Here is an 11,104-nt window from a genome sequence, read left to right on the forward strand (position 1 = left end):
TAATTAGTCGTTGGAAATGATTTGAACAAATTCTGTGCAGTTTGACAGTTATTTGTTAGTTTCAGGGCTCCGGAGTGGCTAAGCTAGCGCGAGTCAATGGTGGTTGAAATCAACTCCTTCAACTAATTAAACCCCCGTTAACTCGAATATTAAGCCTTATGTGAAAAATTAAAATGGTCAAATTCGCCACATGTAGGACGTTTTGCCGACGGCGGACATTTTGGCAGAACGCCGGAACATATTTCCTCCACACCTTTCTCACCTTTTTAACCCCTGACCCATTTTCATGCCTGTATGAGGCTATTCAGTTCCAAAAATTAGCCGCCTCCATGTGTAAACAAAGAAAATTCCTGCGAATAAATGCTTCAATCACGCATGCATGGTACGAAAAATATAATATTTACCTTGAATCCTCGAACAAATCACTCCTGAGACAATCCTTCCTGTTTTTATGCGGTACAGATTTCGTCGTTAAATCCAATCGTAATTAAATCCAAGCTAAAAGCGCGTGCCGTCTTCGGCTATTACTAAATGAAGCTCGGCCCCCTCTGAAAAGGTGTCACACAAAGAATGACGTGAAGTGAAGTGAAACGTCAATAGTAATGATGTCTACATTACTGTTTTTCACTCACACAAGAATAATAAGAACTTAATAAACATCCAGTTTTAACATTGGAAACCAGGATGTAGATTAAGATTTCAAACCTTTTACTGCAATTGATAGGAACAATTTCATTTAATCATATCATTTCGAATGATTATATATTGATATATGATGATATAATTATAAATACATCTTGATGAGGAGTTTCAACTGTGTCACGCTTCACCTTGCATGGCTGACACTGATAGCAGTGTTATTTTTCGTGGTGACAGCAACTTCATGCTAGACAGATATAAGCTTATATAAATTAACGTCATTTTCGCACGATAAGGCGCCCCTGACTATAAGCCGCCACCCACCAAATTTGACAAGAAAACAACATTTGTCCATAGCCGCACGGGACTATAAGCCGCAGCTGTCCTCATTGTATTATGGGATATTTACACCAAAAGATATTAACCGGTAACACTTTCTTTGACAGCGGCATCATACGACTGTCATAAGACCAAATGAACCACCATCATAATATCATTGCTTCAAGAAGCTTCATTTGGCCATCATTGCTCCCTGCGGGGAGATGGTCAACCTCTGCTGCCACCTGCTGTCAACACACAACTCTTAGCATGAATTGCAGCACTACAGATGTAAATAACAATCAAAATTTGTGTTCTTTGTTTATTATTTCTTCAGTTACTGTTCCAGTTGTTTCACTAATTTGTAGTTATGGTGTTTGGTACTAACTTTATTTGACAGTGGCGCCATAAAACTGTCATTAGACAATCATAATTATAACATGAGACTGTCTTTAGCATTAAGTAATGGTTATAACAGATGTTATTTAGTGTTATCCGGTAAAATATCTCACTTTTGCATGGATGTAAAAGATCTGACCTGGACATAAATTGAGTTAGTAACATAATTTGCCAGATGACACTTAATGACATCTGTCATAAACATTCAGTCATGCCCATGATGGTGTCATGTCATAATTATGGCAGTCTTATGATGCCGCTTTCAAATACAGTGTTGCCTATTAACCCAAATAAATCAACAAATAAGCCGCGCTGGACTATAAGACGCAGGATTTAAAATGAAGGAAAAAAGTAGCAGCTTATAGTCTGAAAATTACCGAAATGAATCTATCAGTATTCTTTTATGATAGGTTTTCCATTTACAGTTCAATAGTGACCAAAAGATACAAAATTTGAATTTATAACATTTCAGCATGGCAAACAGGAAAAAGTTTTCTTTATGTTTCGCTATGTTGGCTTCATTGCATGTCATTTTGGTCATACTATAAAACTTTTCTGTAGAATTCTTTGAATAATTATGCTAAATCTTGATCGCCTAATTTGTTGATGTTTTTGTTTTTTGTTTTTTTTATAATGCAGTTGCATTATTCTGCCGACTTGTTCAGCCCTAGTCTCCTTATTGATGGCTAGGTACTTTTAATTGGGCCCACATCGTTAAAGGCTTATTGACTTCCCAGTTACGAGGACTGGCTAAGTGCAACTAAAGGTTTAGCCACATAAACACACTCGATGTTGTGGCTTACTACAAATGCATGTGACTCGGAGAGTTTTATAGTGTTTAGCTTCATTGGCTAAGAGGTTACATCAGCCAGTGCCAACCCTGATAAAAGCGGTTTTCGGGGCTTTCAAGAGAAATGTTTCACTTTACTTCAAAAGTCCTCTTCAAATCTGATTAAGGACTGTCACTCTTCAACACAATGTAAGAATGCACATTAAACCTTCAAACATCTTTCATGTGTTGTCCATGTGCTGCAGGACATAATCAAATACCTGCCCTCTGTGCAAATGTTTTGGTGTTCTTTGGACGCTAGTTCTGAATTATTGTCAGTAGTGTGATTGTAACAATGAACATGTTGGTGACCTTGTGACAAGAAGGCGAGAAGACAGTTTTGACAACAATAACAACACTGCTGAACTGGTAATTCTATCCAACACGACAGTTGACGGACGATTGCAACTGTGTGAATGCTGAGACCTGCTGTACCGGTGCTCAAATTGAAAAAAAAGAATAAATTCATTAAAATTAAATGAGGATTGTGGAATATAGTATGTATCATTTCATTACAGCAACATGTCTCCATAGCAGTGTTGTTTTTGTGAACGATGACAAGAATGAAAATATTTTGTCAAAAATCACTTGTATCATGACGATGACAAGAGTCTTTTGGGAGACTAAGCCATAACGAGCCTAAGGCCAGTTTTCCTCTGACGAGACGAGTACAAAACAAAAATGTGCAATGGTTTTCGTCACATGTTTACAACGTGTGACATTTTATGTGTAGTTAGCCTGCATTGTAGGAGTGTTTGCTTGTGTCACTCTTGTGACGTGCTGCACTCGCCAGTGCCGTGTCTTCCAGTCTCAAGGCTTAGCCTGGCCAAAGAGAATATGCAATGTTGCTTTAGTCTTTAAAGGTCTGTGCAGAGTGATCATCACACACTAAATGTAACTCGTACCATTAGCATAGCATTACAAAAACTAGATGAAGACAAACACATTTTGAGATGACTAAAATATGACTAAGACTAATAAGTTTTAATAACAATAAGACAAAAATTAAAAGAGCTGCCAAAAACAACACCGCTCCATAGCGATGTGAGCCACAGGGATTTGACAATAGCATTTTGACTAAATACGTGGTAAAGGTTTGGCACTTTACTAAATAATACAGAGAATGGAGACGCCGAGAACTTTCCACACTGCAAATTTATAACGTCTTAGTCAGATTATTTTTCGTCGATCTAGTCAAATAATTTTCTCCACCTTGTTTTGAGTGCTAAAGACTAGTTAAAAGATTAATGTATGAGGTTATTCCACTTAAGCCCATACATCTAAAAATTGGAAATTTTTCACCTAAATCAAGAAAAAATGGTTTACAAGTAATGTTTTCAACAATATCTATTCTTGAATTAAGAACATTTGTGATATTTCAAAGCTTTTTAAAGATTGAATATACCAATTTCATTAGTTAAAACAAGTCTGTTAAGCTTATTTTCAGCTAGCTAGTTTTCTTATTTCAAGAAATCTGAGTAAAATGTTCTTGAAGCACTGGCAGATGTCACTTATTTCTCGTAGATTTACACTGAAAACAATGTAATTTAACTAGTTTTAAGGAGGTGTAGGCAGAGTTGTCAGAATGTACTTTATTTTAGCGGAACATCCACTTTACCAGGAGAAAGCTGGTACCTGGAAAATACATGTACTGTACATATCTAGGGCACTCACTATGAGTGGTGCTCCATGTGCGCTGTCGGCCCTGCAGGCATTTTGCTTTTACACGCACTTGCACACCTCTAAACGAGTCCCAGTTGGCACCTTGACCGATGGATTGCCAATATGCGACTTCCTGTAATCACCCCAAGGACGTAACTCAGATAGCGGCGAGGCGAGCCAAGTGGACCTTCATCTGCTCATTACAGCGCCACAAGCAGAATGTGCTGAATCAACAAGAAGAGGCCACAGACTGATGAACTATTAGAAAGTCAACAATGTTTAGATGCTGTTGTGCAATACTGTGTACAAGTGCTGCGGTATACTGTCGAGAGCTATGTTTTTATTTTTTTATTTTTTTTAAAGATGCCAGTTCTGTGAATTAGTCAGCCTTTTCTCTCCAAGTAGCAAAGTTGCTGTTCAGCCCCCAGTCTGTCAGCAGCAGCAGGCGCACTCATGTGGTGTTCTACTTCCCATTCTCTAGGGATCTTTCTGTCTGTTTGCAGCCATGTTACTCTTCTTTAAATGGCAGACAGTGTGAAAAGGTCGTTGCAGATGTAATTGAGCATTGGTCGCTGTGGCCTTTTTAATGTTTGATTCCTTTTTCTGCCTCCCCTTTCCCTTCTCATAGCTTGCGAGGAATCTCCCGCCGCGGACCATCGGTTACCCGTGGACGCTTGCCTTTGGCACAACCAAACATGGCATGAGCATCAAAACGCTCTACAGAGCCATGCAGGGACAGGACACCCCTGTGCTCATGGTCATTAAGGACAGTGACGGACAGGTACGCTATGAGATGAGCGCCGAGTTAGTTCACTGAAAAATAAGTCGACCTGCTTTTTCCCCCCCAAGGTTTTCGGTGCCCTAGCGTCAGAGCCCTTTAAAATTAGCGATGGCTTTTACGGCACAGGAGAGACCTTCCTCTTCACGTTCAATCCAGAGTTTGAGGTAAAAGTCTTACTTTTAATTATTGGGTTTGAAGTTCAAGTTCACGAATATTTTATCTGAAGTAGTGCTGCAGTGATTAATCGATTAGAACAAAGCTTCGAATCAAATTTTGCTCCTTCGTTTAATTAGAGTGGCGTTGTAATGGTTTGTTTAAAAAGTGTTTGCATTTAGTTTTATTGATTTGGGTGGGTACACTGCCCTCTAGTGGCAAACAGGGAATATGACATAACTAATTTTAATCCGACAAGATCGAATCGGGACATCCCTATTTGTAACTACACTAATAGTGTCCAGTGTTGTCACAGGTTACTTGAAAAAATTGATTACTGATTATGCCTAAAAAAGTGATCTAGTTTACTGATTACAGTGATCCCTCGTTTTTCACTGTAAATGGGTAACGTTCCCCCCACCACCCCCATAATTGAATTTAAAGCGGAAGATCAGTATTTTTCACATAATGCTTAATCTTCGAGTTAGCAGGGGTTTAATTAGTCGATGGGGTTGATTTCAACCACCATTGACTCACACTAGCTTAGCCACTAGCTCACAAATAACTGATAAACTGCATGGAATTTGTTGAAATCGATTCCCCCGACTAATTAAACCCCACTAACTCGAAGATTAAGCCTGATGTAAAAAATTCTGAACTAAGGTTAGGGTTTAGGGGTTAGGGTTAACAGCATATCAGTGCCAATGTAAAACAATGCAAATTGACTGCGCAATATTCAACAACACACAAATGAATTGCACAGTGCAATAAACATAAATGTGGGGGCGAGCGCTAATGCGCGAACACAACCCAGAAGTACGCCGCACAAACACGCGATCAATTTGGCCACAAAACTTGTAGCAACTAAACACTTTACACTCAATCGGACTCGCAACACATCCTAAAGATACTAAACAAACACGTCACCTCACGGCATAAATGTGCAACACGATTATAATGTAAACAATGCTCGCCGACTTCGCGAGGACGAGCGGGAGTGATGACTACCCGCTGTTATAACGGCAAAGCTACGAAACAGCCGCGCATGTAGCCAACCAATCGCTGGAACCCTCCAGAATGAAGGAAAAATAATTTCATTCATTCATTGACGCACACAGATCAACATTTCCTCGCACATCTCAACAGGTGGCTGCACTCGACTCGAATGTGAACCCACGCTCTACACCCCTTTCTCAGTCCCAAAACACTTGGGTCATGTTACTCAAGACCAAAACGGGAAGTAACTATGAGCGGTTACCATGGAAACGAAAGTGCAGTAGGAACTTGGCTAACATTTTCTATATTCTTCATTCTACATACATTGTGAGGCAATAACAAAATAGTAACGCACGGACACTAAGGAAACTAACTTTGATCAGATGACTGGTTTGGAAAAATGAACGCATTAGATTGCTCGTTACTGAAAGAAAGTAATCAGGTTACAATAACATGTTACTTAGTAACGCGTTAGTGACAACACTGATAGTGTCGTAGTAAGTTTATGTTCAGTGATTAAACTTAGCTTCTTGGCTGCCAAGGACATTGATCTTGGTCAGTCGACAAGACGCTGACTTGCAGCGTTGCACCTTCTTGGAGCAAGTAACACCTTGAGGAAACATAGCTGCAATTAAATCCTACAAGTTTAGTTGAGGTAGGGTGTGAGTTTGTCATCTCAGCATGATCTGATGTTTATTCAGGTGGCACCAATGTTGTCATTGATTTAATTAGTATTGCAAGGAGCTTATTAAATAATGTAAACAAGGATATGTCATGCAATATAATCTGGAATACACACTATTGTGTCTCCAACAGGTGTACAAATGGACAGGTGACAACATGTTCTTCATCAAGGGAGACATGGACTCCTTAGCGTTTGGCGGTGGAAGGTGAGTTCATTAGCGGTGTGCCAAAACAATCGATTATTAGATGCATTGCGATTCGACACGTGACGATTCGATTACGATTCATAAATGTTCATAAACGATGATTTTCCTTAATAGCTTTGACAGCTGCTATTAGCGGAACGAAATTCAAGACACGTCTGCCGCCCGGACACCTTAAAAGACCAAATGTGAAGTAATTTCATGAAATGCCAAATAGGATCACAATTAAAATAATTAAACATTGTCCAACAAATAAAGCATGAAAAAAATAATTTATATGTTGTATATTTGACAAAATAATCGCGTTTCCGAAGTTCGAGCCTGAAAGGGGACGAACCCGGAAGTGACACGTCACACCGAGAACAGCGATGGCAGCGCTCCCTACGGCCGCCATACAAAGCCTTTCAAACAATGATTCACACAGCGATATAAGCGATGGATCGAGCGCAAGTGAGGAGATCCAAGTCTTTGAAGAGTTGGAGGAAGAGGAGGAGGTTGGAATTTTTTGTTGGACCGTAAATGTATTAGCCAGACGCTAATCAGGATACAAACAATGTGCCCAGACTACCTGACATGGAATGGAGACAAAACCCATCGAGATTACAAGATTGGTAGGCTGTTATCATTTTTATGATTTGAAGCATGTCGGGTAAATAAACCACCTACTATTGCCTGGGATAAAAGAAAAGTTTTGACGAATCCCCGATCATGTTGTGGAATGAACAGTAGAAGCTATTGACGTTAGCTTTTATTTACCTGACATGTTTTGGCGAACACTTCCGCCTTCGGACCCTCTGACGAAGGCAGAAGTGTTCGCTGAAACATCTCAGGTAAATAAACCACCTACTATTGCCTGGGATAAAAGAAAAGTTTTGACGAATTTATAAGTGTAGGCAAAATGAACTCAATACAACTATGATCGGGGATTGCCACAAGTTAGCTTCTACTGTTCATTCCACAACACGATCGGGGTTTTCCTCAAGTTACCATTCGGCTAACGTCGCTACCTTCTACTGTTCATTCCACAACAGTTGGCAGCTCTGCTTTGACAAAGTCATCTATCCAAAAATCACACTTTTTAAAAAAAATCCTTGATCATAAGCAGACCGGTTGAGGAAGCAGGCATCTTCGAAGTGTTTGTAGCAGAGAACACTACTCGATGATGGCGTGAGATTCATTCGCTTCGTGCGAACGAAAGATGGCAATTTACGTGCCCTGCTATCCTTTGGCCACTCATACAACCCTCTTTAAATTGAAAACAATACATCGCCACACACCGCCGTGGCATCTTACCGAGAAGCAGTGCAACAATACTGTTCTATGGCGAACTTTCCTCGCAGTTCTCTTGTGTGACGTCATTTCCGAAGATTGTTGAAGAAAAGCATTTTCGTTGTCAAGGGCGTTGTTATGGGTTAAACAAAAAATCTGGAAGGGTTGCGTTAAAAAAAAATAACGAAAATATGCTCAGAATTGTTTAGCCATTGATATCATTCAAAAACATGGTTGGCCAACCTTACTTCACATTTGGTCTTTAACGGACACAACGTTATGATGGCTGCATCTGAAGTTACTGAGGGAGAGATTTACTCCTGTTCAAAAGACTCCAAAATAAATTTTGGGATTTGACAGGCAGGGACCCGGCAGTCGCACTTTGGGTCCTCTTCTGTGCGCAAGTTATTTTTTAGAGCGAGATGGGAAGAGAGATATGCTCCTTGTTTTTCAGTTGTCCAGCAGTACGTTCAAGTCGTGTTAATTGGAAAATATCCCTAGTGTTTGTCTAAGTCCGTGTCCGTCTATCAGAAGTGAGTACACGAAGCCTCTTGTACTGTTTAGCTTGCATTGTTTTTGCTTTTGAGATCGAACTAGTTAGCGGCAAGCGCTATGCTATTTAGCGACTTGGCGAGCATGTATTTCCATGTCAATTTATGCGTTGTTTGGTGGTGTACAAAAGTCCAGATGCAGAACGTGTAAAACCAGGATTAAGTACAGCGGTAATATTACAAACATCCCAAATAGTACAGAAAACGAAGTATATTCATTAAAAGAAGTATTATTTCAAAAAACATTGTTTACAGAAAATGTGGAATTCATTCCACCAGTGTAAATTTCATTGTATTGTTTAGAGAAATAAGTACTGCCTTTGAAACAGCTGAAAGGTTTTTGCATCTTCTTGTGAAAAAGAGCATCTCAAGGTCAGCTGTGTGTTGTATAGGCATGTTGAGGAATAACTTTTGCCTTTAAAAGGGTTAATGTTTTTGTACTCTCTTGTAAAAAAAAAAATAAAAAAGGGCAGCATTTTGTTGTATGGGCATGTTTTCATCGTTCCTGTGAATCATTAGGATATGTTTAATAAATAATGGACATTTGTTTGGCTACTTTATTAATAAATAATGCATGGTTTCATCGATAAATCTGATCATCGTCAATACCATGATCATATTCGATAATCGAAGCGTAGCAACTTGAATCGTAATCGAATCGAATCGTGGGGTGCATTAGATGGCACACTCCTAGAGTTCATGCTGGGCAACTTTGAGCAACAGGAAACATTTGCAGCCTATGACCCAATATTCTTGTCTTGCAGTGGCGAGTTCGGCCTTTGGCTGGATGGAGACCTTTACCACGGCAGGAGTCACTCGTGCAAAACATTCGGGAACCCCATGCTGTCTAAAAAGGAGGATTTCTATGTGCAGGACATAGAGATCTGGGCTTTTGAGTAACACGGCAGGTGATTGCATCACAGGGGAAACAGACAAGTCCTGCTTGAAGCAGAGAGAGGAGCAGTCCTCCTTAGAAAAATGGAAACGTCCCAACCCTAACTGCGCATCACTGGGGCCAACCTAGGCCAGAAACCAGCTATCGGATGCTTGTTGTGCGTTACTACTGCAGTTACTCTGGAACGCTTTTTTTTTTTTTTTTTTTTTTTTTGTGAACAACTACCTTTATGTGTATCTTGTTACGGCCCCTTGCAACATCTTCGCAGCATAGGGGAAAGTTGGGCGGGCAGCGGGCATCTCTGCTGAAAATCTGTGTAAAGGGATCGCGAAGGGGTACGGGTGTCCCTTGTCACCCACTCAACTTTGTCCATTTAGTAAGACGATACTCACCGTGCTTCAGGGAGGGAGTGAGGAGGAAAGAAGAGAAACACATTCCTATCCATACGGTGACGGCATCGCGACCGAATCGGGCAATCGAGTAAAACGGGAAGAGTTTAGGAACACTGAGGTGAAGTTGGGAATTTGTTTATTTTGTTCCATTTTGTTTTCCTGCCACAGTTTCAACTCCACGTGGTCCTCTTGAGGCTAAACTAATCGCGTATTTGTGTGTGGTAGTCCTCCTGTCGTTCACTGTCCTAGCACACCATCTGAAAGCACATAGCTATAACCAGATCAGCCATCGTCGTAATGTTCTGTTCAGTGGGTGTACGTGTGAGTCCAGCTAACACCGGCTGTACTGTTAGTAGACAGTAACGTGTTGCAATAGATTTTGTGGAATATGCAAATAACTGTCCCGTGACCTCAAATAGCACCGGCGGGGCCCGCGGCACTTTGGCAGCCGCAGCCGCCCGTGGCGCTTTCAAGAGGAACGTGTAAAGCTTTCACGTCTTGATACACAATTTGCTTTTCCGGCCATCGGTCGAAAAGCCTGAGACGTGCTTTTACATCCATATATGACAATTATATATCGCTATGTATGATTATATAGGGGTGTGTATATAATCATATATATTTTGCTGTTAAGTGTGACAGTGATCTATCTGTGCTGACATTTCAGCTGTTACAATATCATGTATATTACCCTGTAAATGATGCTATATAAATATATATGACGAAGTGTGGATTGGTGGGTTTGCTTCTAGCACTTTAATCTGGTGTAAAAACGTCAAGGCCAGGTTCTTAGATTCTATTAGCAGTAGCTGTACAGTACTTTTTTGTTTAGATCTATAAAAATGTTAACTGTTAGTAGAAGGCTTGCTGCTACCAATATCAATAAGGTGACGTCCAAAACGAGTGGGCTGGAATGTGGTTTGGTGCGGTCGTAAATGGGCTGGTTTCTCTGCTCATGCCAGGTAAGTCTCGGATCAGACGGGTAGGCATGCCGGGAAACGGGCTTGGGATGAGGTCCTCAGCTAAGCCCCCACCCCCATTCACCCCTTTCTGGTCTTCCACACCAGTATTCGTGTCCTTGTGGAGAGTCACAAAGAATAATATGGATAATTCTTCCAATTATTTCACCCGAAAACCATGTATCAGTGATGTATAAATTAATAAAGATAAATTAATGGTTATAACCAGGGATATGTCTGATTTGTCATCTTTCTATGCATCTTTTGTTCTGATTTTTCCGAACAACTTTTCAAATATTTTAGACTAATGTTCAGTTTGGTAATTGATAGCTGATAAAATTGGGTGTTTCATGTATGGAAAAAAAAAAAAAACT

The 11,104-nt window shown here is 40.2% G+C and overlaps 1 protein-coding gene across 8 annotated transcripts in view; it reads left to right on the plus strand.

Moving 5' to 3' along the window:
• The window catches only part of oxr1a (oxidation resistance 1a), a 330,399-nt gene extending 319,897 nt beyond the window's left edge, over positions 1-10,502 (plus strand). For all 8 annotated transcript variants that reach the window (XM_057833157.1, XM_057833156.1, XM_057833160.1 and 5 more), the window contains 4 exons: positions 4,476-4,628; positions 4,697-4,792; positions 6,594-6,667; positions 9,249-10,502. In XM_057833157.1, the coding sequence (XP_057689140.1) occupies positions 4,476-4,628; positions 4,697-4,792; positions 6,594-6,667; positions 9,249-9,384 (459 nt within the window). In that variant the 3' untranslated portion in view covers positions 9,385-10,502. The remainder of the gene's footprint in view (positions 1-4,475; positions 4,629-4,696; positions 4,793-6,593; positions 6,668-9,248) is intronic.
• Positions 10,503-11,104: the final 602 nt, after the last annotated feature.

The sequence above is a fragment of the Corythoichthys intestinalis genome, chromosome 4, assembly GCF_030265065.1.
Source record: "Corythoichthys intestinalis isolate RoL2023-P3 chromosome 4, ASM3026506v1, whole genome shotgun sequence".
Taxonomy (NCBI): domain Eukaryota; kingdom Metazoa; phylum Chordata; class Actinopteri; order Syngnathiformes; family Syngnathidae; genus Corythoichthys; species Corythoichthys intestinalis.